This window comes from Giraffa tippelskirchi, chromosome 3 (genome assembly GCF_054371585.1).
Source record: "Giraffa tippelskirchi isolate mGirTip1 chromosome 3, T2T-mGirTip1v1.2.pri, whole genome shotgun sequence".
Taxonomy (NCBI): Eukaryota; Metazoa; Chordata; class Mammalia; order Artiodactyla; family Giraffidae; genus Giraffa; species Giraffa tippelskirchi.
In genome coordinates, this window is record NC_137277.1 from 89813188 (window position 1) to 89840185 (window position 26998).

The window sequence follows — 26998 nt, forward strand, 5'->3', positions numbered from 1 at the left end:
GCAGATTCTTTACAATCTGAGCCACCAAGGAAGCCCAACTACTTAGCTACTTCTTGTAAACTTATGGTTTTCCAGCTCAAAACCTTGGACACAACTTCCAAATAGTACATTTAATCGCCCATGAGTTTTTCACTAAAATATCACTTCAAGCCTTATTTTTGTACAACCATTAAATTTAGTCACTGAATCTAAATTTATGGTCTTCCTTTACCTTATAATTTCACCAACTCCATAACCCAAATAGCTTTGAAGCTATATATGCAAAGATGTTTGAAAAACATAATCAATTCCACAATGCAAAACTCATTCTCCAAGAGCTACTTTTAAAAAGTCACCCTATAATGTCTTTTTAGACAACATATGCATTTGCAAGTATTTAAAAATGATGTGTTATAATATCTGAAATTTACTTTGCATGGTACAGAAGAAAATAAAAAATATATATAGACAATAAAATGTTAATCACTGAATTCCAGTGATGAGAATGCAAGTGTTCATGGCATTATTTTTTTTAGCTATTCTGTAAATCTGAACATTTTCATAAAAGCCTATAAATTTTAATATATGCTATTCTAAAGGTATAAAAACATAACTTTTACTTAAACAGAAAGGCATAATGAGACAATATGATGACCAGAGGTAGGATGGGGTGGGCAGACAGCTGTACTGAAAAATAACCTAGTTGTAGATTTTAAAATTTCCCTTGAGTTCTAGATTCTTAGTTACTTGTTGAATTTTGGTTACTTGGTGACTTGTTGAATACAAATTTTTCTGCCCTCTGAATAACTTAATCATAAAGTGACTACTCAAATAACAGATGATTAGAAAACTTCATATGAGGAGAGATTTCCCTCATTCATGATTTCTTATACAAGGTGATAAGATTTAATATATCTATAAATAACTTTTATTTCTTATAAAAAAATATAACAAAACACAATTGCTTTAGCTTGACTTAATAGGAATAGTGAGTGTTTTGTTACATTCATTTATAACAAGTGTTGAAAGGGGTATAAATGTATCAGATAAATGTTTTTTAAGCAAATGATTGTAGTAGATGTAAAAAAGTTCAATATTATAAACTTGAAGGGATTTCTTACTGCATTTTATGGATTATTATTCCAATTTTTCCGGTAAAGAAAGACAGACTAACAAAATGTCCTTTCATGGCAGACACTACTAAATTTTATTCTTACCCAGAGCCCCAATTCTGTGAAGCAGCATGTCAAAACAGCTATTTTCTTTACAGATTAGGACAATCTGTAAAAGTTGCATCAAATTTGCAGCAGGTTAGGTGGTGAAGAATCTGCCTGCAATGCAGGAGACCTGGGTTCGATCCCTGGGTCAGGAAGATCCCTGGAGAAGGGAAGAGCAACCCACTCCAGTATTCTTGCCTGGAGAATCCCATGGACAGAGGAGCCTGGTGGACTACACTCCATGGGATCACAAAGAGTCAGGCACGACTGAACACTAACACTTTCACTTTCACACTTAAGTCAGGGTAGGGTGGTTTCTCATACAGTGTTGGGTCAGCCGGTAAATTCACATGATTTTTCTTGAAAGACTCCAGCAGCATTTATTAAAATTTAACTTTGTACATCTTCTGACCCAGCAATCTGACTTTTGTATGTTAGCTTAGTACACCTGAGTACAAAGAAGTCTGTATAAGAATGATGTTATAGCATTGTTTCTAATAGCATTCATAAACAACTAACCCCAAACAATGGGATATTATCATCGTATTATTATCATAGTGAAAAGAATAAAGTTGTCCTACACTCACCAACATTGGGAAACCTTCAAGGCATAATATTAAATAAAAACAAAGTTTCAGAACAGCACTTAGAGTATATCATTCATGTTTTAAACAGAAATTATATTTCTGTGTGTGTGTATGTGTGTGAGTGTGCAGGTAAATGCATTGAAAAAGTTCTGGAAGAATATATATATCAACTATTCATGCTGGACACATCTAGGGAAGAACGAGGGATTGAGAAAACAGAGTAAAAATGGAAAATTGCTGTATTTTTTCTGCATTGAGAGTTTCCCAATGAGATTATAGATATATAAAACCAGCTAATTTCTTTAATGATTTTAAAAATGGAAGAGGTTTTATCATTTTAAATGCTCAAAAGATTTCAAATACTGGCTGTTTTGTAGCATTATTAATCATTTTAGACACCAAAACATTTAAAAATCCACAAACTAGAATTAATATATTAGAAATTAACAAATAGTTACTGCTGAGATAATAATACTCCATGAGTTCACAGTATGTTGTGTTATTACAGTTGTAAGAATTGGGAAAAAAAATTTAGAAGTTCCATTTAAAACTGGTGTGACCATACACAAAAATAAACTCAAAATGGGTTAAAGATCTAAACATAAGACCAGAAACTATAAAACTCCTAGGGGAAATCATAGGCAAAACACTCTCCAACATATATCACAGCAGGATCCTCTATGACCCACCTCCCAGAATATTGGAAATAAAAGCAAAAATAAATAAATGGGACCTAGTTAAACTTAAAAGCTTTTGCACAACAAAGGAAACTATAAGCAAGGTGAAAAGACAGCCTTCAGAACGGGAGAAAATAATAGCAAACAAAGCATCAGAAAAACAATTAATCTCAAAAATATACAAGCAACTCCTACAGCTCAATTCCAGAAAAATAAATGACCCAATCAAAAAGTGGGCCAAAGAACTAAATAGACACTTCTCCAAAGAAGACATACAGATGGATAACAAACACATGAAAAGACGCTCAACATCACTCATTATCAGAGAAATGCAAATCAAAACCACAATGAGGTATCATTTCACACCAGTCAGAATGGCTGCTATCCAAAAGACTAAAAGCAATAAATGCTGGAGAGGGTGTGGAAAAAAGGGAACCCTCTTACAATGTTGGTGGGAATGCAAACTAGTACAGCCAGTATGGATAACAGTGTGGAGACTCCTCAAAAAACTGGGAATAGAACTGCCATATGACCCAGCAATCCCACTGCTCGGCATACACACCAAGGAAACCAGAATTGAAAGAGACACGTGTACCCCAATGTTCATCACAGCACTGTTTATAATAGCCAGGACATGGAAGCAGCCTAGATGCCCATCAGCAGACGAATGGATAAGGAAGCTGTGGTACATATACACAATGGAATATTACACAGCCATTAAAAAGAATACATTCAAATCAGTTCTAATGAGGTGGATGAAACTGGAGCCTATTATACAGAGTGAAGTAAGCCAGAAAGAAAAACACCAATACAGTATACTAACACATATATATGGTATTTAGTTAATTGGTAAAGATAACCCTGTATGCGAGACATCAAAAGAGACACAGATAAATAGAACAGTATTATGGACTCTATGGGAGAGGGTGAGGGCAGGATGATATGGGAGAATGGCATTGAAGCATGTAAATTATCATATGTGAAACGAATCGCCAGTCCAGGTTCGATGCACGATACAGGGTGCTCAGGGCTGGTGCACCGGGATGACCTGGAGGGATGGGATGGGGTGGGGGGTGGGGTTCTGGAAGGGGAAAACATGTAAACCCATGGTGGATTCATGTCAATGTATGGCAAAACAAATACAATATTGTAAAGTTAAAAAATAGACAAATAAACTAATTTTAAAAAAATAAAATAAAATTGGTGTGAAATTCCCATTGTCTTTAGAATGCATAAGGTGGAAGAATATTTTCTCCCACAGCTATCAGAAAAGCTCTGAAAGCTTTGTCCCTCACCTGTAGTGTCGTGGTCATGTGAACACTGAAGATTATGAAACGGTAGTCACAGCCTCTGAAGATTTTATCAATGAAATAAATTATTTTTAAAGAAAATCATTCCATTATTCCATGAGTCCAAAAAATAATAGATTTTAACCAAGTTGATTTTAAAATACCCTCTTTATAAAAATAAGCAGAAAGCAATCTAATATTTTCTGTTTTTAGACTAAAAGACATGGGTAGGAAGCCGTAAAATCTAAGAACAAAAATTGCAAAATAATAAGAACCAGAAATGAAAAAGAATTACCCACAGGAATATAGGAAGACTTCAAACAAAAATGTTAAAGAAATTTCAGGCTACCGGATTGCTTTTCAAAAAAAAAATAGCCAAAAAAGAGAAATCAGGGTTCAGAAAGTGATTAGAAAACTGAAAAATAAAATTGCAAAAAGAAATTGCAAAAAGCAGTAGAACAGAAGGAAAAAATTATTTAAAAAATTAAAGCAACATTAAGATCAAGATGACAAACAGAATAAACATGAGTGAAAGGGACACCTGGTTGGTAGGCTTGAGGGAAATTAATAAAACCATGTATAATAAAACATATTAAAAGCACTGTACAAAAGATGGATATGAAAGGCAGGACAAAAAAAAGCTAACGTGTGTAACTGGTATTCCTGAAGAAGAAAAGAGAATATATTGAATAGAAGACACATCCAAAGATAGAACAGAAAAAAGCTTGTATTAAATAAGAAATATTTAAATTAAAATGTACATGTTTTCATGGAGAAGGAAATGGCAACCCACTCCAGTGTTCTTGCCTGGGAAATCCCACAGACAGACGAGCCTGGTGGGCTACAGTCCATGGGGTCGCAAAAGAGTTGGACACAACTTAGCGACTAAACAACAAACAACAAATACTTGTTTTCAAGGTGAGTATAATTTTAAAAACACAAAACATAGCAAGACTTAAAGGTATTATTTTCCAAACAAGCACTGTATTTCTATATCACAAGCAAACACTCAGTGGTCAAAATACATGGCTTATTTAAATCCAAAGTCTGATTCCCTTGTCTCAGCAAATCTTAGATCCTCTACATTCAAGCAACAGGACACAGAAGCATTGCAATAAACATACACATATATCCCCTGTTTAACATCAGTCATTTGTTTTCTTTTTAAAGACACTGACTTTTCTCCGTTTATTAATCCTTATAAAATATTCTCACTAATTAAGTAAATAAGGTGGGAAAGAAAAGGAATGTTTTGACTATGGTTCTTTCTCTCATTCACTTCCTCATATCTTCTTCCCATTCCTTTCTAAGCACTTTCTTTGATTAAATTTTATAGCCAACTATTAATCAAATTTGCATAGATGCACACACACCTTTATCCAAGCATGTGTACAAACTTATTTTTTAACATTTATTTTAATTTATTTAGTTGCACAGGGTCTTGGTTGCAGCACACAGGATCTTTAGTTGTGGCATGCAAATTCTTAGTTGCGTCATGTGGGATCTGGTTCCCTGACCAGGGATTGAACCCAGGCCTCCTGAATTGGGAGCCTGAGCCTTAGCCACTGGACCACCAGCAAAGTACCATATGTACAAACTTAACACAAAGAGAGGAAATATGGCTCCATGGGTGACTGCAAGTGCCAGAGCAGAGCTCATGTTTTCCTCTGTAAGAAACTAAGACCTTAAGTGGAAGAATGGGTATTGGTATCGCTGCATGGACTAGGAGTTACAGTTGCCTTTCATTTTCACATTGCAAATAATTTTTCCTTAATTTATAAAATCAGTAAAAACTAATAAAGAAGAAGATTCTACAGTGCTAGTAATGTTCTATTTCTAAATCTGCATTCTGATTAATGAACACATAAGTGTGTTTGCTTTGTTGTGATAATTCAGTGAGCTATAGGTTTTAAGTATACTTTTGTTCATGTTTCTGTATGTATGCTATACACAGAATAAAAAGTTTATATTAGAAAAATAAAGCAGTTTTCTAACAATACCATATAAATGTTTGTTAAGCAAGTGATGACTGTGCATTTCAGTGTCAGATTTACAGCAAATACTCATTAGGTTGGGCTTCCCAGGTGGCTCAGTGGTAAAGAATCCACCTGCCAATGCAGGAGACACAGAAGATGTGGGTTCGATTCCTGCATTGGGAAGACCCCCTGGAGGAGGAAATGGCAACCCACTCCAGTATTCTTGCCTGCAGAAATCCCATGGACAGAGGAGCCTAGTGGGCTACAGTCTGTGGGATCGCAAAGAGTCGGGACACGACTGAGTGGCTGAGCATGCACCCACACACCCATTAGGGTATTAGCTGAACTGCGGTTCCACCAAGATGGAATTTTAAGCCAAAGTCAGGGTGCTATGCTTCTTTTTGTTGTACACACCTGGCGGAGAGTCCCTGCCTCCCTCACTCCTTTTCTCCCTCTCTCTACCTCTCACTCTCAGACTCTCCACAAATCTAAACACTCCTCAGGACCACAAAGACTGTGTTTAGTTTCACCTGCAAAGATAAGTATAATCTGTGTCAAATTCCAAAATGTATCACCATACACTATTTACTTTAGCAGTTCCCATTCACAGCCATTTCCTGACTCTTCTAGAGTGGCTTTTAAAATAGCGCCATAAGAAGTTTCTGGCAGCTAAGTGCATCCAATTCAGAAAAGCTTTAGACAATTTGAAAGGACTGGATGTCCTCAGATTTGACCCGAGTAGAGAATCAGATATTGGCTGGGAAAATGGAAAGGAGAGAAAGTTCTCCTTTTAACGCAACATTTTTATGTCATGTTCAACTCTGAGAAATGGGGAAACTGCTTGCCAAACAATTGTTTTATAATTCTGGAACTGAATTGTGCTCATGCTCAGTCATATCCGACACTTTGCAACTGTTGGGACTGTAGCCCACCAAGATCTTCTGTCCATGGGATTTTCTAGCCAAGAGTATGGAGCAGGTTGCCATTTCCTCCTCCAGGGGATCTTCCCAACCAGGGATTGAACCCACGTCTCCTGTGTCCCCTGCATTGTAGGCAGATTCTTAACCCACTGAGCCATCAGGGAACCAATTTTATTTCTTCTGTTTCCAACCAGAAAAAAGTCTACCACCATAAAATTTATTTTCGAAACCAGAAAGAATATTTATTCCATATGACTTATTTTTGAAAGACACCAAAAAATTAAAGTTAGTACAATGGGAGGTGACTGCTCTTATTAACCATCCTTTTTAAGTGGATCTGGCTCAAACTCATTATTATGCTGGGAAATGTGAGTTATAACAGAGATGCTGGTAACCAAGGCTCAGGACCAAAAACTGAGGGAGTCAACCAAGCGGGTGATTCAGGCTACCTAGGCTTCCTTCAATTTGAGACAGAGGAGGGTGTGAGCAGGAGAGAGAAGTAACCTGAGGACATGGAATTACCAAGTGGAAGGGAGCCAGCAATTAAAGAAGTGACACGCCCTTGTTTGAAATTGACGAGGAGCTGTCCTCTACCCAATCGTCTACAGCCTGACTCTATGCCAAGGTGTGGCAGGCTGGGAGGCAGGGGCCACAGCACAGGGACTGATTGTGGCAAGCCTCCTGCTTGCTTAGAGACCCAAGACAAGAGCCTGCCTCTGAGGGAGGCAAGGTCAGAGCACTGGAGTTTCCTAACACTTCCCTCATTTAACTCTAAGATATAGTACACTGCAATGTTTATTTCAGGAGCCCGGCTCTTTCAAATAAACCACAGGTACCTACCACTACCAAAAGAAAGTTTTATACTTTGTAAAACTCAACAAAACCATGAACAAAAAATGCACACACAGAAAATCACTAGATTGCCCGAACACTCCTTAGAAATAACTGCTGGTTGACAACCACCACCTGTGTATCTATTTTTGGTCTCTTCCCCAGTTCCTTTGCAAATTCTGCAAGCAGCCACTTAACTGTGGGTGCTTAACAGGCACTAGGGTGAAAGGGGAGGCAAGTAAAACTGGGTGCATGGTTTCAGTAACACGGAACAAACGAGCTCAGGAGCAATTAGCACATTAAGAAGGGGTCCAGGCTGTCTGCAGAAAGAGCTCTGCTCTTAGGAGCTCCAACCCACGTTTAATGGGGGCCTCTTCAATCATATCTTTGTTTTTTTTAAGCCATGAAATGTGGTAAATTGACAGTGGGGCAGGCAACACATCTAAAATCATCCAGATGCTTCTTCCCACAACCAGCCTCATTCACCCACAGGGAGAGGCAGAGTAGCCATTTTTGTTGTATCAATAGAAACACCCCTGGCCGGTGACCAGATCAACTTAGGTGTAACAGAGCAAACAATCGGGTGGTGTGACCAACCTGATTTTCAGGTCCAGTTTTTCCTGGGCCGAGGAGTTTCCTGGGATAGCTCCAGAAAAACTGGGCTCAGGGGCATCATCCTACAGTGGCCTTGTGAGCATCCTATAGCAGCCACACTCTCCCAAGACCTGGGTGGGTGGTGCAGGGCAAGTTACTTCATTTATTTCTACAGGCTTTGGTGTCCTGATACAGAAAATGGCAGATGGAGATTGCTGGCTTTCCCAGAATTTCTCAAATTGTGGTTTTTCAGAACATCTGTGCCCTAAAACAGCATCTGGAAGTGGTGGTCTAAGAAGTGGGGGGAGGGGTGGTAGGAAGAGTGTGCTCAGGTGAGGGGGGTAATTTTTCACTCTATCAATTCTATGTTTAGGATTGGCTTTACATGGTGCTAAGAAAAAGCAGACCAACTTTTAGTCAATTTTATTGTTTTCCTTTAAATCTGTTGGTAGGTAATACAGCCCCTTACTGCTGCCACCCAGGGTGGACCTCTCCCACCCTCAACACCTCCCCCCCCCGGACTTTGGTGCCACACTGGTGAGTAACACATGATTGACTCAACTATTTTTTAATGAATGAGTTTTCCATTTTTTTTTTCTAAGTGGAAACTTAATGACAGTGTTAAACTATTACTGAATTAAAATTGAGGCAGTTTTTGATAATTTGTCATTCTAGAGCACTGTAGTTTCCTCTTTGCCTTACTTCCTCATTTAAAAGACAGGGGAGGAGAGGGTGAGATGTATGGAAAGAGTAACATGGAAACTTACATTACCATATGTAAAATAGATAGCCAACGGGAATTTACTATATGGCTCAGGAAACTCAAACAGGGGCTCTGTATCAATCTAGAGGGGTGGGTTGGGGCAGGAGATGGGAGGGTGGTTAAAAAGGGAGGGGATACATGTGCACCTTTGGCTGATTCATGTTGAGGTTTGACAGAAAACAACAAAATTCTGTAAAGCAATTATCCTTCAATAAAAAATAAATCAATTTAAAAAAAAGACAGCCCACCACAAATGTTATATTTGCTCATCTTAAGATGCCCTCTATCAGTGCCTTAAAGAATTTAACAGGCTTGTTAAACTATTTACAGGGCAAATCGTATATATAAGAATGAAATGTTTAAGCTGTGCAGAGCTGGAAAAGTACCTCTAGTAGAAATGAGGTACAAATCCCTTCTGAACTAATTTGGTCGGCCTAAGTTTGCCACATTCATACCAAAGGAAGTTCAAATTTGGGGGTGTAGATTTGTTTCTCTTAGGAAAAAATACATATATTTAGTATGCTTAGCTAACTTTGAACGTGTGCATCTTCACAAGCATGCTCCCAAAGACTCTAGAATGAATTTCTTTCTTCTTAAGGATAAAATTAAGATAATCCACGAGAGTTAAAATTCTGAAAGAAATCAATAAAGGTCATTCCCAAGACTTTCCTTTCTCTGGAAGGCTCTTATTAGGAAAAAAAAAGAAAAAGTATTTCTGAGCTGTCTAAATAGTAACATATCTCAGCAAAGTGCCTAACAAGCAAGTGTGAGGTGCGTAAGGCCCAGCTCTTCACTAAGAGGCTGGGATTATTTTCAGCCAACTACAACTGGAAGAATCAGAATGCTCCTTAGAGGGGAAAAAGAGAGAGAAAGAAACAAGAGGACTAGGAAAAGTAAGTCAAAGGACTACACCAGCAACCCCAGCCTGTGAAAACAAGAATGCAGTCTGACATCCTCATTCATGACATAAAGATAATGCCAGTAAAGAGTTTCAGACACCTCACGGTGAAGTCTCATTTCTGGAAACCAGGGTTCCAACAAACAGTCAGAAAGCCACTGTGTGTTTGTGTGTGAGAGAGTGTACATGTGTAGGTACGTGTGTGCATGCACCTTCAATAAACCCAAAGAGCAAATAATCACCACCTCCATGAACTAGGTACTGCCCTAAACACAATGCATGTATGCTTTATCTTATTTCACCCTCACAACCCTAAGAGTTTCAAATGGAAACTGAGCATGAAGAGATGAAGCTATTTGCTCCTAGATCTGTGGCAGCAACACAGGTAGCATGGCCAGAATTCAGCCTCGATCTTAAGTCAATATAAATGGTGAATTGGAGGTTTGCCATTACCATTGGTTGAATACCTAGCCAGTTTCCCCTGGAGACCACACGCAATACAAAAATGACCCTGGGCCAGATTGGGCAGTGGGAGACAGACTGGGATATCTGCAAAAGGCATCCAGCCACTGAAAGGCAGTTTCCAGAGAAAACTCCATCCAGCGGAAGTCCATCTTCCTGGGCTTTCTCTCAAGGCAGAGCCCTCGGGGAAAACTTTAAGCTGTAAGTACTATGCGGCTGCCCATCACCCATCTCAAATCCTACCCTTAGAAATAGTCTTCTTCCACCCAGTACAATCAAGTCCCTGACCTACAATCCACTATTAACCTTAGAGAATAAAAGGTTAAGATGCATTCTCCTCCCTAAATAGGCATTGTGTTGAAGAGACTGAAGCTTCGATGCCTGTTTAAAATGCTAAATATTTGCTCTTCAACAGAACTAGTAAATCCTTCAGTTACAGGATCACATACATAAAGAGGTTCCACTGCCTCTATAAGCCACACCATCTCCCCACAGGTACATCCAACACATGAAATCACATTACAGAACATTATTTCTTCTCATAGTACATACTGTAGTGAACTATGTTATCAATTATTTTTTACACAATGTATATTTTTAAGAACCAGTTGAGTCCCCTTTAACTACATTTTCACAGACAGTCTTCCAATATCACAAAGTAGGCACACTTCCCAATTTACAAGTGCTGCTGCTGCTGCTGCTAAGTCGCTTAAGTCGTGTCCGACTCTGGGCGACCCCACAGACGGCAGCCCACCAGGCTGAGAAGACCAAATTTCAGGGAATTCTATCCACTACTGAATAACTGAGAAGAGGCAGTGTTTGAATTTAAACCCAAGTTCCACAGTCTTTCTGATATCCTATCCATTGTCCTTTTAATTCTCACGAGGAATATACATTTCTAATTAAGTCCTATAAGTGTACACAACAGTAACAGAATTTAAATGCAGTGACACTCTGGAGTGTACCCATGCACTCAAAGATATCCATACTCCCACTGAGTATATTCTCTTAATCTCCAGCATGCCTAAGTGACTGGTTCTCAGTTTTCCTTCACTCAAGCTATTGTGTCCAAAACTGCCACTCTGGTTAAAGCACCAAGTCACTTTATTTTGCTTTGAAATGGTGATCTATTAAGACAAAATCTACAGAGCCATTCAGACTAGCTGGCAGCTTTTACTCTGATACTTGCTAAACCATGTCCCTAGACAAGATTCTAGATGGTTCTGTTCCTCTCCCCCACTCTTAACTTTGTGTTGCTCCTGTGCTCTCTAAACTAAACTCCCCTGTCTTTTAAAAGGATCTGTAGCAATGAGGGGAACTGGCCCAGTGGCTCATTTGGAAAAGAACCCACCTGCCAATGCAGACGACATAGGTTCAATCCCTGGGTCGGGAAGATCTCCTGGAGAAAGAAATGGCAAGCCACTCCAGTATTCTTGCCTGGGAAGTCCCATGGACAGAGGGGCCTGGTGGGCTACAGTCCATGGGGTCACAAAGAGTCAGACTTAGCGACTACACAACAACAACAGCAATGAGCAGCAGAAGGGAGGAAAGGGGAGAAGGGAAGAGAGAGACAGAGAAAAGTAGAAAGAGGGGGAAAGGATGGAAGGAAGGAAGGTCGGAATGGAGAGAGGAAGGAAGAAAGGGAAAAAAATGGAACGGAAGGGAAGGAAAGGAAAGAGAAAAAATAAAAGGCAAAAATAAATGAAGAAAGGAAAGAAAAGGAAGAAAAAAAAAAAGGAAAAGAGGAAGGAAAGAATCGCAATCACAGCTTCAGGACAGCAACAACAGCTTTGTAACCAGAAAACCTCAAACATAAGATGTGACATTTATATAGACGTCGGCAAGTCACAAATGTGATTCCTAGGTCACTAAGTGGCCATAAAAGGCCACCTAGTAATGGACTGCAATTTCCCTGCAACGAAAAACCATTTGGGTATCTCCAGCCCCACACCTGCCAAAAACAACCTGCACAATCCAATTTTGAGGTAACAAAAGCAAAAGCAGGAATAGGAAGCAGGAGTGGTCCACAAGAAGTTCATTTTGAAGGCTAGCAGTGAGGAAGAGAAAGTTCTCTTTAAAAACAACAAAACTTGCCCAAAACACTCTCATAAGTGAATCATGGAAAGCAGTGTTTTGTACAATGATCGAACATTAATAAAAACTTTGAAAACTACTTTTCAATAATATGTACCTGCCACTGCTTGCAATCAATTGCTTACAACAATCATTGCTTGCAACCTGCTCTATAGTAGATAGCACTTAAGCAAAACCATGTTCAAATTTACAAGTATCTAAAAACATCTGCTTACAAAAAGGCTGTGAAGTTAAATCAAAAACTAGGGAGAAAGGTCAGATCTGCTCTTCTTCCACTGCAAAAGCTTCCTACCAAAGGAAGTATCTCTGGCCTCAGCCACCTGCCTTACTAGCAATTTATCCTACCACACTGGTTTGCTTTCAATGGAGCGTGAAGTGAAAGAGCGTAAAGTAGAAGGCCTCTACTTTAGTCCTAGGGATCCTCTGAAAATGTACAGTGTGCTTTTCCCAAAGACACTTTGCTCTCCTTTTCTGGACATGCCAACAAATGGACTGAAGCAAGGTGTTTGGCAGAAGGGCCTTCCAAAAAGGTCCAGGATACTTGAGTGCTCTCTGGCCTTCAACCTTTCTTCCATCACCCCTCATGGAAGTGATGTTTATTCCTAAATAGAAAACTGTCAAGTCTAGAAAATGAAACCAGGTATTTCTAGTAAATGACTTTTCCTTTTAGTCAGTGAACTATCTTTATATTAGCATTTTGCCACCGTCATCACTATCATCTATCTCCAGAATTCTTCTTATTGCAAAACTGAAACTCTGTACCCATGAACTTCCCTCCAGCCCCTGGCAACCACCATTCTGCTTCTGTCATTATGCATTTTACTATTTAGGTAGCTCATATAAGTGCAATCTTACAGTGTCTGTCTTTCTGTGACTGACCTGTTTCACTTAGTATAATGTCTTCCAGGTTCATCCATGTTGTAATGTGTTAAAATATACCACATTTTGTTTATCCATTCACCTGTCAGACACCTGAGTTGCTCCTAGCTTTTAGCTATTGTGAATAATATTGCTATGCTCATGAGTATGCAAACATTTCTTTGAGACTCACATTTCAATTCTTTCAGGCATATACCAGAAGTGGAATTGCTGGATCACGTAGTAATTCTATTTTTAATTTTCTGAGGAACTTCCATATTGCTTTCCACAGTGGCTGTACCATTTTATACCCACACCAACAAGGCGCAGGGTTCAATTACTCCACATGATGACCAACACATTCTTTCTTTCCTGTTTTGTTTTGTTTTTTAATAGTAGCCATCCTAATGGGTGTAGGATGAGATCTCATTGTCGTTTTGATTTGCATTTCCCTGACGACTCAGCTAATAATTCGCTTTTATCCAAAATTCAAAGAAACAATATAAAGGTGTTTAGGCTCAATCTCTGAGTTTTCCTTCATAAAACCCCATTCATTCTTAACGCCTGAAACTTCTTTCAAGCCCTTTCTCTCTGTCTCATCCTCCACAGTAAACTCAGGAGATTATCTACTTCATTCTTTTGCATGCATCCCTTCCAATAACTAGAACTTGAGAAACTTCCTTCCTTATAATGATGACTTAGGTTGTAGGAGAGAGTCAGTAAGCAGAAAGAAACGAATATAAACACTTGACTACAGAAACAGATCAATACAAGACTATTCTGATTTTTAAAAAATCCAAAGGCCACCATTTCCTACCCAAAACATTAGGAAGTTCATCCCAGTAGCAAAATATACAAGAATTCACAGAAAGTAAAATACAAGTGAGCCTTCCTCAGTGATCAATGCAAAGAAATAGGGGAAAACAATAGAATGGGAAAGACTAGAGTTCTCTTCAAGAAAATTAGAGATACCAAGGGAACATTTCATACAAAGATAGGCACAATAAAGGACAGAAATGGTATGAACCTAACAGAAGAAGAAGATATTAAGAAGAGGTGGCAAGAATACACATAAGAACTGTACAAAACAGACCTTTATGACCCCGATAACCACGATGGTGTGATCACTAACCTAGAGCCAGACATCCTGGAATGTGAAGTCAAGTGGGCCTTAGGAAGCATCACTACGAACAAAGCTAGTGGAGGTGATGGAATTCCAGTTGAGCTATTTCAAATCCTAAAAGATGATGCTGTGAAAGTGCTACTCTCAATATGCCACCAAATTTTGAAAGCTCAGCAGTGGCCACAGGACTGGGAAAAGTCAGTTTTCAACTCAAACCCAAAGAAAGGCAATGCCAAAAAATGTTCACACTACTGCACAATTGCACTCATCTCACACGCTAGGAAAGTAATGCTCAAAACTCTCCAAGCCAGGCTTCAACAGTACGTGAACCATGAACTTCCAGATGTTCAAGCTGGATTTAGAAAAGGCAGAGGAACCAGAAATCAAATTGCCAACATCTGTTGGATCATCCAAAAAGCAAGAGAGTTCCAGAAAAACATCTACTTCTGCTTTATTGACTACACCAAAGCCTTTGATTCTGTGGATCACAACAAACTGTGGAAAATTCTTCAAGAGATGGGAATACTAGACCACATTACCTGTCTCCTAAGAAATCTGTATGCAGGTCAAGAAGCAACAGTTAGAACTGGACATGAAACAACAGACTGGTTCCAAATCAGGAAAGGAGTACGTCAAGGCTGCTTATCCAAATCGGGAAAGGAGTACGTCACTCTGCTATTTACCTTATATGCAGAGCACATCATGCAAAATGTTGAGCTGGATGAAGCACAAGCCAGAATCAAAATTGCCGGGAGAAATATCAATAACTTCAGACATGCAGATGACATCACACTTATGGCAGAAAGTGAAGAAGAACTAAAGAGCCTCTTGATGAAAGTGAAAGAGGAGAGTGAAAAAGTTGGCTTAAAGCTCAACATTCAGAAAACTAAGATCATGGCATCGGGTCCCATCACTTCATGGCAAATAGATGGGGAAACAATGGAAACAGTGACAGACGTTATTTTTGGGGGCTCCAAAATCACTGCGGATGGTGACTGCAGCCATGAAATTAAAAGATGCTTACTCCTTGGAAGGAAAGTTATGACCAACCTAGATACCATATTAAAAAGCAGAGACATTACTTTGCCAACAAAGGTCCGTCTAGTCAAGGCTATGGTTTTTCCAGTAGTCATGTATGGATGTGAGAGTTGGACTGTAAAGAAAGCTGAGCACCAAAGAATTGATGTGTGGTGTTGGAGAAGACTCTTGAGAGTCCCTTGGACTGCAAGGAGATCCAACCAGTCCATCCTAAAGGAGATCAGTCCTTAATATTCATTGGAAGGATTGATGCTGAAGCTGAAACTCCATTATTTTGGCCGCCTGATGCAAAGAACTGACTCATTGGAAAAGACCCTGGTGCTGGGAAAGATTGACGGTGGGAGGAGAAGGGGACGACAGAGGATGAGATGGTTGGATGGCATCACTGACTCCTTGGACATGAGTTTGAATAAGCCCTGGGAGCTGGTGATGGACAGGGAAGCCTGGCGTGCTACAGTCCATGGGGTTGCAAAGAGTAGGACACAACTGAACGACTGAACTGAACTGAACAAATATTTGGGGAAAGTTCATCATGAATAACATAAAACACACTCACATCACAATAATAACATCTCTTCAACTTTCAAAGAAAAAAAATCTTCAAATAATAATAATATGCATGCTGATAAGAAAATACAAATGAATATAATCTTTCCTGACACCAATTTGGTGGTTTGTATCTATCAAGAACACTAAAACATTTATCTTAGGACTTAGAAATGCCACTTCTAGGAAACATTCCTTAGGAAGTCATCAGTAATTGAAAGGTTTATACACATCAACTGGAAACAGCCTAAATATCCAACAATAATATAGAGACTGGTTAAATGAATTATGGTATATCCATAGCATAAAACAATGAAGTCATTGAAAATACTTTTGAATAAGTTTAATGACATGGAAAATGTCGAGATTATACCATTAAATAGCAAAAGAAATTTCTCTCTCCTAGTTCTAGAGACTGGAAGTCTAAGATCAGAGTGCCAGCAGACCTGGTGTCTGGTGAAGTCATCCTTCCTGCTTCACAGACAGCCATCTTTTTACTGTGCTTTTCCTCATGATGGAAGGTGGAGAAGGAAATGGCAACCCACTCCAGTGTTCTTGCCTGGAGCATCCCAGGTACGGCAGAGCCTCATGGGCTGCCGTCTATGGGGTCACACAGAGTCAGACACAACTGAAGCAACTTAGCAACAGCAGCAGCAGCATGATGGAAGGGGTAGGGGAGCTCTCTGGAGCCTGTTTTTTTATAAAGGCACTAATCCCATACACGCAAGAAGATTCCACCCTCATGACCTAGTTACCTCCCAAAGTTGCCACCTCCTACCATCATCACCTTGACACTTGCAACTTATGACTAAAGATGGCCACCTATGGATTTTGAGGGTATGTAAAGACTCATTCCATTGCACACTCCAGTCTTCTAAAATAAATCTGAAGATATCAGTGTTTTCATTATTAAAGTACATTATGGGAATATCCTTCATCTATGAAACTCACCTGGCATCCCACTTTTTCCTTACATTCACTCATACCTACCCTTTTCCCTCTAACCATCAAGAATACAGCCCCGTTCATTTTTCTCTCTCCTCTCCTCTCTTCTCCTCTGTGGTCTCACTCAAGGCTATTGACAAGACCAAGATATTAAACAAACTCATGAGAAAAACTAACCCACTGGCCAGACATTCCCTCTGATACAACTGAGACCTGTTGTTCTTTGAGGGCTTGGGGGCAATAGGTCATTATTTGACACCTCTGGTGTCAGTCTCTGAAGAATGATAGTTCTCATGTAGCTTAGCACTTGGAAAACCAACCTGACATGAATGAGTTGCTCATTTCTTACCCAGCCATCACAAGAGGTGTCAGGTCTACTCTTTGTTGTTCAGCTGTTGTCTGACTCTTTGCGACCCCATGGACTACAGCACACCAGGCTTCCCTGTTCTTCACTATCTCCCAGAGTTTGCTCAAACTCATGTCCACTGAGTCAGTGATACCATCCAACCATCTCATCCTTTGGCTCTGGGATCTAGCTAAAAAAGTTCTAAGGAAAGAAAGCAACTGCTTTTTCTGGAGAATATTCTTTGTTGGTTATTCTGAAATAGTATAGCTTTTTGGAGCACAAATGATAACAGCCCAAATGATTCCTTTAATTCAACCCATAATTTAAAAATATAAGAAACAAAACCATTAGCTAGGATATTTGTATGTATGGAAAAAAACTCTTTATTCTTAGATGACTTACTACTACCTGCAAAAAAATAACGTTTAGCCTGCCTTAAAGTTTCAAGAGATAACAATTAGTAAACTTCAAATATTATAGCATTCCTATAGGAGGAATCAGATAACTGCGAAAGTGCAAGCAACCTTGGATTACAAAGGCCATCAACTTCACTGCACAAAAGAGAAAATAAGGGAGATAGAAATTAGGTGGCTACACCAGTGTGAGGTAAGTTTGACTAGAATGCAACAGTTCTGATTCTCAGTAAGTACTTTCTGTGTCTCTCTCCTAAACCCACAAGGAAGAAAATGCATTAGCATTACCTTTTATAACAGTAACACAAAAATGTCTTTATTCCTGAACAGAAATTCAGCAAAATTTTAATCCTACATTTATGAATACCATAGCAGCATATATTTTTTAAAAATGAGTTCAGAAGAAGCATTTATTATAATTCCAGAGAATGGCTTATTGAGCCTAAACAAGTATTAAACCAAGTTCTGTGAAGTCATTCAGTCGTGTCCGACTCTTTGCGACCCCGTGGACTGTAGCCTACCGGGCTCCTCCATCCATGGGATTTTCCAGGCAAGAATACTGGAGTGGGTTGCCATTTCCTTCTCCAGGGGATCTTCCCGACCCAGGGATCAAACCCAGGTCTCCCATACTGCAGGCAGACGCTTTAACCTCTGAGCCACCAGGGAAGCCCATTAAACCAAGAAAATTCATCAAATAAATGATGCTGTTATGAAATAATATTTTGTTCCTTGTCAACAAGCCAACAACATAATATGACAGTATACACTACAATTTTCATTCTACAAGAAACTTCTAGGTTTTTTCTGTAAACAACAGATATTTTACTCAGTTAAGCAGGTAATATTTAAGGCTATGCTAGAAACCATCAAGTGTTGGGCTATTCACAGACTCAGCCAGAAGTCACTGAATTTAGATTGCTCCATTTTTAACCAACCATGCCAGGTATTCACACTGTTACCCATATGGTACTATAACATGGCATTGTTCTGGCCACTAGTGACTTCACTGCCAACAACCCGACAGCGAAGGTGAAATTAAAAAGATAGGACTGCTCAGTTGGGCAAAGGCCAATTCAATTCATCCTTTAGTGTTTCTCTCTATAGAGAGAAATAAAATTCAAATTCACAATTTTAGTCTCAACAAGGGTACTGAAGACTCCCAGTTAATAGAAATCAAGGTCTTGGATAATTAGTTATTTCATAGATATGTTCTCAGCTTTGAAATAAATGACAATAGCATAAAAGGAACAGAGTCCTAGGAGAATTATTTTCTATTACAAATCATTTTATAAAAAGATTTCCAACCAGCTTCTTTAAATCATGTTATATATTACAGAAAACTTCAAAAGAAAAAGAAACATGCCCAGTGTGTTGGAAGTGTACCAAAAGTGAGCTGTAACAATGCCAACAGTATTGGCTAGTTCAGTTATACTGATTCAGGTCTTTGATGTGTACTGAAAAGCAGGCCACAGGTTGTATGCCAAAATGTATCACTTAGGTTTGAGAAGAGGAGAAACATGCAGTACTTGAAATTCTGGATACAACTATACCGTTGAATTATCAGAAAAGTGAGAGAGTCCCAAATGGTTAAAGACAGAGTTGTCACTACTATAGGAAAAAGCAAAGTAGACACCGTTCCAAAAGTCAGTAGCATCTTGTGGTATATGGGCCATCCTGGATTATTATATTGAGTATTAATCACAAATTTTCACTTTTCATATAGGCTATTAAATCACTTCTATTTGGATCAAGGGCCTGCAAGAAACTCACCAAGTCTCTACATATCAATATGAGGACATCTGCTGTGACTAACAGTTGAAGGCAGCTGACCCCCTTGTGTAAACTGTAAGTCATGGGATTGTGCAAAGGAAGAAAAAGATGTTCAGGAAGAGGAAAAATGAAATTCCAGTCTCAACTATGAAATTAACTTTTATTTAAAAAAAAAAAAAGCAGAAAAAGGCAAAGTACAAAGCTATCTCCATTCTCTAACAAACATATTTCTTCCAACCAAAGGAACAGCCTGGAATCAGCTTTCTGCACACAGGTCAATAGCTGACATGCTTGTTTTTCAAAACATAAGACTATACATCTCTTTCAAATGCATTAGCCAGCTAAAAGTGAGCGTGGCCAGGATTTATCAGCCAGGATTGATCAGACATCATTTGGCAACTGTATGGAGTTTCTACTATGTGTGTGCACAGAGCAACTGGCTGCTCCCCACAGGCTCTTTTTGGAGAGACTGCAAGTTCAGATATGAGTTTCCATTTTCTATAAGTAAACATCTGCTCTACAAGCAACTCTAACCCTGCAAACACACCCACTTTCTCACTTAGCGCAGGATAGGATCAAAGAGGGCATCTATGCTAGAGTTCAATCATTTGAAACAGGTCTTTAGTCTGTTCCTTTGTTCATGTTTATCTCTGCAGGTGAAATAGCTGATTTAGTTCTCAAGCAACAATAATGCCCATTGAAAAATACACCTTCCTTAAACAAAAGATACTTATTGTTCCCATGAAGTACTGTCTGTTGCCATTTCTAGCAACAAATGACACAAAAGACAAATTCTGCCATTTGTGCCACTCAAGGGTGGCTTAGGACAAATAGAAATACCAAAAAAAAAAAAAAGAGCAAAAGCTTAAGAAACAAGACCAAGATGAGTTGGGGGCAGGAGAGGAGAGGTGAAGTCTAAGGGAGAAGTGGAGTCTACACTCAGTGATCTGAGTTCAGCCTCTACTGATGAATGGAGGGCGGGGGAAGGGAGAGAAAGGGTAGGTAAGGTTTTCACTTGAGAAAAAGAAGCGTGTGCTGCTGTCCTGGTTTTGTTTCAATAGCACCCCGGAGAATGCATGGCAGGCAAAATCTAATTTGGTAACTAAGATTGAATTCAATAAGTAACACAAGTTTGTTTATGACACAAAGGAGTTATCCAACCAAATCAGGTTATTATACAAACAATAATATGGCAATTCTTTAAAACTATTTGTGTTTTTGTATCAAAGTTTATGGTTATTCATAGGAAACATCTATCAATTTAATAACACCCTTTTGCAGGCTGTGCACCCGTCCAGTCCTCTTTTAAAGAAATCGCTAATGGCCCGGAGTCCTGGAAACCTACAAAGTATTGTCACCTATTTCCCAGCACTGTGGTCTGATACTCAGCGTCACTGATGGAAACCAAACAGCTGCCAGAAGCCAGAGTCCCTGGAGAAATTTCCGAAGCCCAGTCCTGGCAATCCGTGGGCCAGGGAGAATTGATTTGGAAGTGTGCGCGGTTCCTCCGCCCTCCCGGCCGCGCGTCCGTAACGTTTCTGGCTGTCAGGTGAGTGGCGACAAGGCTCGGCGGGGAAGACTCTCCCAGCAGCGCGCCGTGATCACCGGCAAAGAGGGACAATCCCGGCGGAGTGCAGCGTGTCCCGCGGACGGCCGTTGCTCACCTTTGTTCGCCCGCCCTCTCCGCGAGGAGGAGAGCGCGGGTCCAGGAGGAGTGCGGGGGTACCCCAATGCTCCCTGGGCTCTCTCCGGCACCCCGGAGGAAATTCGGAGGCCAGCCAGACCCTCTCCGGCACCCAGAACCTCAACCGTGCTGAGGGGTCAGCAACCCCTTCCAGAACACAAAGGTTGGGAGGCGTGAGCGCTAGCGCTGGGGGCACGGGTGCGTGCGCCACAGAGCACGCGAGTGTGCGTGTGCGCGCAAGGATGTGCGGGTGTGTGTGTGTGTGTGTGTGTGTGTGTGCGCGCGTGCGCGCGCGAGGGTGTGCGGGTGTGTGTTGGGGGGAGGAGCGCTACAGCTCTCCTTACCTCTCGAAGATGAGCCGTACCATTAACATGCAGAAGGCCAAGGGGAAGGCGAGATAGAGGTCCTCAGCCTGCGGGAAGGTGGCTTCCTCCGTGTTCTTCAGGTCCGCCCAGGTGACATTGTGCGGGAGCCAAAACCTCTCGTTCCAGAACCAGGCTAAGATCCCTGCCATCTTGCTTTGTCCACTCTCGTCCTGGGCTCCCGCGGCCCGCCGAGCTCTCCACCGCGCAGGGCGCCAGGGGATGCGCGCGCTGCTGGTCCGAGCCTGTGCCGCCGCCGCCGCTGCTGCCTCCTCCGCGGCCGCTGCTCTCGAAGGCTCGCGGCGAGCCCCGGTTCTCTCCTTCCTCTGGCCGCGTTGGGGAAAGGAGCCGCCTCGTCTGTCACATGGCAGTCCGGGCCGCTGGCCCTGATTGGCTCGTCCTCGCGTCAAGCAGCGAGGCACACGCGGCCGGCTAGCCCACGCCCGGAGGGCAGGGCGCAGCCGCTGCGCCCTGGGCGCAGGGGCACCGCTCCTGGGAGAGCCGACTGGCCCTGCGGTCACCGAGCTCCGGAGCGGCGTTTAGGGTAGCGACCTGGGTCCGGCTTCCCGAATCCGCTCCGGTCCCCCGGGCTTGCTCGCACATGCTCAGAACACCGGCTCCGGCCCGCCTGGAGTTTCAGGGATCTCAGTCGGCTTCCAGTGCGCCTACAGGCGATGGGTGGGGGGCAGGTAGTTCTTGGGGTAGATATTCAGAACCACCCTTGTGCCAAGAGAGAACAGCAAAAGGAGAAGTAGGGGGCGCAGAGCGCAAAGGAGGAAGAAGTAGAGAGGAAAGTCACCCCCTCCAGCGCTTGGAGTAGGAGGGGGGAAAAATCAGGAACTAGGGCAGGATAGTTCGGCAAGAGTCGTCTGCCTCTACCTCACGCCTGTCTTTCCCCATACCAGACCTTCCAGCCTGGTTTTACTCCCGCTCATCACCACAACCAGCTCTCCCAAGGAACAAGACCCTCTGTTTCAATTTATGACGTTGTAGGAGAAATTAGGCACTTAATTGCTGTTTGATAATGATGGGATGATGTTGATGATGATAACAACCGCATCATTCTGTAAAACCAGCCCACAAAATGAATCTCTCAGAAAATGGCGCCAGACCGCATTTTTACTTGGTACATCAGTAGAGAATTTCCACTCGGCTACTCCTTGATTCTGCCTTTTGAATCGGAAACCTTTAAGGTGTTAGAACCCGTGAGACCTGATCCTAGGCACCTTGACTTCCGCGATACATTTCCTCATTGCTACGGGAGCCATGTGTGGATCATCAGTTCAGTGGTACATGCAGACCTGGTTCCAGGGAATATTTTTGTGGAATTTTCCCACAAATATTCATTTCCTACTTGGTTCTGCTAGTAAGTTCTACTGGTTCTTTCCAAGAGGCAAATAAACAGACTCTCTTCATACACATTTCTTTGCCCTCCCTTCCCCTCCAGCTACCACCCCCTTACTCCTTCCTTTTAAAGCGCATCTCTAAAGGCCTGTATCTGTTGCTTCCACTCTCTCCCCTCCATTCTCTTTTGAACTTCCACTGGAGCAGTTGCACCTCTCTGCTGCACTGAATTGCTCAAGGTCACCAGTGGTCTCCATGCTGCTAAACCCAAAGGTCAGTTCTCAACACCTGTATGGGTAACCTTTGGCCAAGTTCATAAGTTGCTGCCTTTGGAAACACTTCTTGTCTTGTCTGGTTTTCCTCCTACTGCCTGGCCACTTTTGCTGAATCTCCTTTCTGGTTTACTCCTCACCTTTCAGCTCCTTAAAGTTGGTGTGGTCTACGAGGCAGTCTTTTTCCCTCTTCACTTTTCAGTGTTCATTCACTTGGTGATTTTATCCAGTCCCCTGGATTTCAGTGCCATCTATGTGGCTTTCAGTGATGTAGTGATGGCTGCAAAATATATATTTCTAGCATGAACTTTTCCTTGAACTTCAGACTCCTAAAGCTACTATCAAGTCAACTACTCCCCTTGGATATCTAAGAGCCATTTCTTGTCCAGACTACTAACCTTCCCTCTAAGTTTTTACCCTCCTGTTTTCTTGGCTCAGGCCAAAACCCTGGAGTTATCTTTTATCCTCTTCTCTCTCTTATCTCCTTTATAACTAGTTACATATCCTGTCAGCTCTTTTTTTTCTAATTGATTTATTTATTTGGCTGTGTAGGGCCTTGGTTGCAGCACGCAGGATCTACGATCTTCACTATACGATCTTCACTATAGCATGTAGCATCTTTAGTTGTGGCATGAGAACTCATAGTTGTGGCATGCAGGATCTGGTTCCCTGACCAGGGGTTGAAATCCAGGGCCCCCTGCATTGGGAGCATTGAGTCTTAGCAGCTGGACCACCAGGGAAGTCCCAGGTCCACATCTTTAAACTATCTAAAGAATCACACTATCTCTCACCACCTCTTCTTGGTTAAAAGAACCAACTACCATCTTGGTTCAGGCAACCAGCTTTTCTCTTCTGAGTTACCGTAGTAGCCTCTTAAGCCCCAATTTCAACACTTATACGTCTATAGTCTATCTCAGCTCATGTGATCCAGTTGAACCGGTAGTATAATCGAATCTGTGCTTAAAGCCGTACTGCTTCCCCATTTCTCCCCAGTTAGAATCCAAAGTCATTTCAGTGACCAAAGATATGCAACTACATGTTACCTCTCTGACCTCGCTTGCCCTCCCTCATCCCCCTGTTGCTTACTTGGTGTGCCTTGTTCACACTGGCCTCCCTGCCCTGCCTGCAGAACATTTGGCATTGCTTTTCTCTGTCCCTAGAGCTTTTCCTGCCAACTATCCGTGCCCACTCTTTCTGTAATACCACTCACGTAGTGAAGAGTTCCCTGGCCACCCTAGTTTAAATCTGTAATTCTCACTCCCCACCCCCATCCCTTCTCTTCTTAGTCAACTTTCTTACTCTATTTTCCTCTGAAGCATTTATCACCATCTAACACAATATATGTTTTACTGTTTTTTATTGATCTCCCGACACACACACTAAATTGTAAACTTTTGAAAGAAAGATTTCTGTTTATTGCTGTTTTATCCCTAGCGCTTAAAATAATGCCCAGCACACAGCAGGTACTCAATAAACTATTGAATTAATGAATCAACACTAACCTCACAAAAATCTTCTCTAAGAGAGGGGAAAAGGTGAATTAAAAATAGTGTTAAATTTTACATACTCATGTGAAGACTAGTGTGGGCATTGAAAGGGTGTGATCAATTCTAAGATTGGGTATTGGTGGTATTCTTGAAGTGAGTATGCATCAGGCAGTAGGGGGTCACCATCCCCATTTGATACCATGCAGTGAGCTGCTCACTGTTACTGGTGACCTTCCAGAAAGATGCCTTTGCACCAAATGCATTCTTGTAGGCCACAGAGACGAGGTCTGTTAAGGTCTCTTGCCACCTTTGTTGGATAAAGTCATGTCATGGTGGATCCTGACCTTCTAGGCCAAAGAAGACCCCCTCTGTGGCTGCGGCTGGCCCCTTGTGTCATTCTCACGCATGACTTGACAGGACCTTGCCTTCTCTGCCACCCAGAAAGACCCACTGTGTTCCCACACATATACAAGTGGAAACGTTTGTGACTTAACACCCTGGGGCCTGAAATTTGACCCTGAGCAAAGGAAGCCAGTGGATACATTTTCATTCTTTTCCCTCCCCTGCTCCGGGAACATACACAGTAACTTCAAACAGGCTCTCTGAAAATGCCCTGTGATAGAGCATTCAGCTTATTTCAAAATGGTGGCTAGCTCAGGAATTGCCTTATGTTTCCTCTCTTTCTCCATCTTACTCCCCTTTTCTTTCATTCCTGTGATAGGTGAAAGTGAACAGTTGTGTCTAACTCTCGGCAACCTCATGGACTACATGTAGCCTGCCAGGCTCCCCTGGCCGTGGGAATTTCCAGGCAAGAACACTGGAGTGGATTGCCATTTCCTTCTCCAGGGGATCTTCCTGACCCAAAGATCGAACCTGAGTCTCCCACATTGCAGGCAGACTCTTTACCATCTGAGCCACTGGAGAATCCCAAATCTTTCATCCCTGCTTCCCTGAAATTACACCTCCTTGGAAATGCTCTTTTTTCTAGAGAAGCCAAACTAAGATCATGTTGCTTTCCTATTCATCAACTCTGAGAAGGTGGTGAGATTTCAGGAACACTTTGAAAGACAGCTTTTATTGGACACTGGAAAGAGAACTCACTACTTATCTGTGTATCTTGCACAAGTTGCTTAGTTTCTAAAAGCATGTTAACACTCCCCTGCATAAGTGGTTACCAATAGTACCTGTCTTGCCTATGTAACCAGACGATCCTGAGGTTCACATGAAATAAAACATAGGAAAAGACTCATAAACTCTTAATACCCTCTGTACACATGCAGAGTTTAACGAACCTCTGCTCCTTTACTTGTCCAGCATATTCCCTATAGGCAATGGCTCCTTCCTATCACCCTTCATCCAAATGATTACCCCAGAAATAGTACAATAGAGCAAAATATCGTTCCATGTCTGACCACATTTTATTGGTCCAGGAATGGACCCTTGTACAAGATAGCAATTAAAATCTTTCTTCAGGTGTTGGGGCATGGGTCAAGCCATTCTTTCTCTGTACACTTGGACTCTAGAGTTTCAAACTCAGAAGTGTTGACCCCATGCTTCATCATAAGGATAGAAAATGGAGAAGCTCAGTTCAGGCCCTGGGAAAGGTTGGTCCCAGGAAAGACACAGCCCAGCATACCTCCCAAGGAGGTCACTTTTTATTTACCTGTGCAGAAAAGAATCCTAATTTGTTGTCTCAGGAAACCAAAGTACAATTTATTTATTGTACAAGTTTGTAACTCATTAAGAAAACCAATCGGTGGCTTGTAAATAGAAAAAGTGAAAAAAGTTTCTGTTGGGAGTGGGGGGTGATACTGTCTACACTGCATATAAGGAAAGCATGCTTTAGATCCTGAATATGAATATCAACAAAGTTAAGCATTATTTCTAATTTCAAGGCACATGTGCAGGTATTAATCCTCTGCATACATTTGAGTCTAGTTTTCTTTGTAAACATGTATTTATTTATTTGGCTGTACCAGGTCTTGGTTGTGTCATGTGGGACCTTTGTTCTTGGTGCGTGGACACCAGAGGGTGCAGGCTTCAGTGGTTGCTGCATGCTGGCTTAGTTGCTCCACAGCACATGGGATCTTGGTTCCTTGATCAGGGATTGAACCCACATTTCCAGCATTGCAAGGCAGATTCTTAATCACTGGACCTCCAGGAAGTCTCGAGTCTACTTTTTTGATACAAGAATTTTAGCTGAATTTCCACTATGAGTTGCACAAAACAAATTTAGTATATTTGTTCTACAAAAAGAATACAAAATCTATTTGTATTTACATAAAAAGTCAGACAGCAACATACACTAGCACCACTCAAGAGGGCACTGGACAGTAGGTGAGAAGCGCCCAAATATTGCAGACAATGAGGGTTTCCTGGCCAAAGGAGAAGGGAGACATTCTGTGTTGAAGAAGTCAAGGAAAGCTTTGAGGAAGAGGCAGAAGTGGAATTAGACTTTGAATAATAAGTGGGCTTTAAAACAATAAACAAAATGTGGTTGAGGAGCCAGATTACAATGGCCTT

The 26998-nt window shown here is 41.3% G+C and overlaps 1 protein-coding gene across 3 annotated transcripts in view; it reads right to left on the bottom strand.

The window, feature by feature from the left end:
* Positions 1-21700, bottom strand: part of CERS6 (ceramide synthase 6) — a 342789-nt gene extending 321089 nt beyond the window's left edge. For all 3 annotated transcript variants that reach the window (XM_081582607.1, XM_081582608.1, XM_081582606.1), the window contains exon 1: positions 21355-21700. In XM_081582607.1, the coding sequence (XP_081438733.1) occupies positions 21355-21524 (170 nt within the window). In that variant the 5' untranslated portion in view covers positions 21525-21700. The remainder of the gene's footprint in view (positions 1-21354) is intronic.
* Between the last annotated feature and the right edge of the window lie 5298 nt (positions 21701-26998).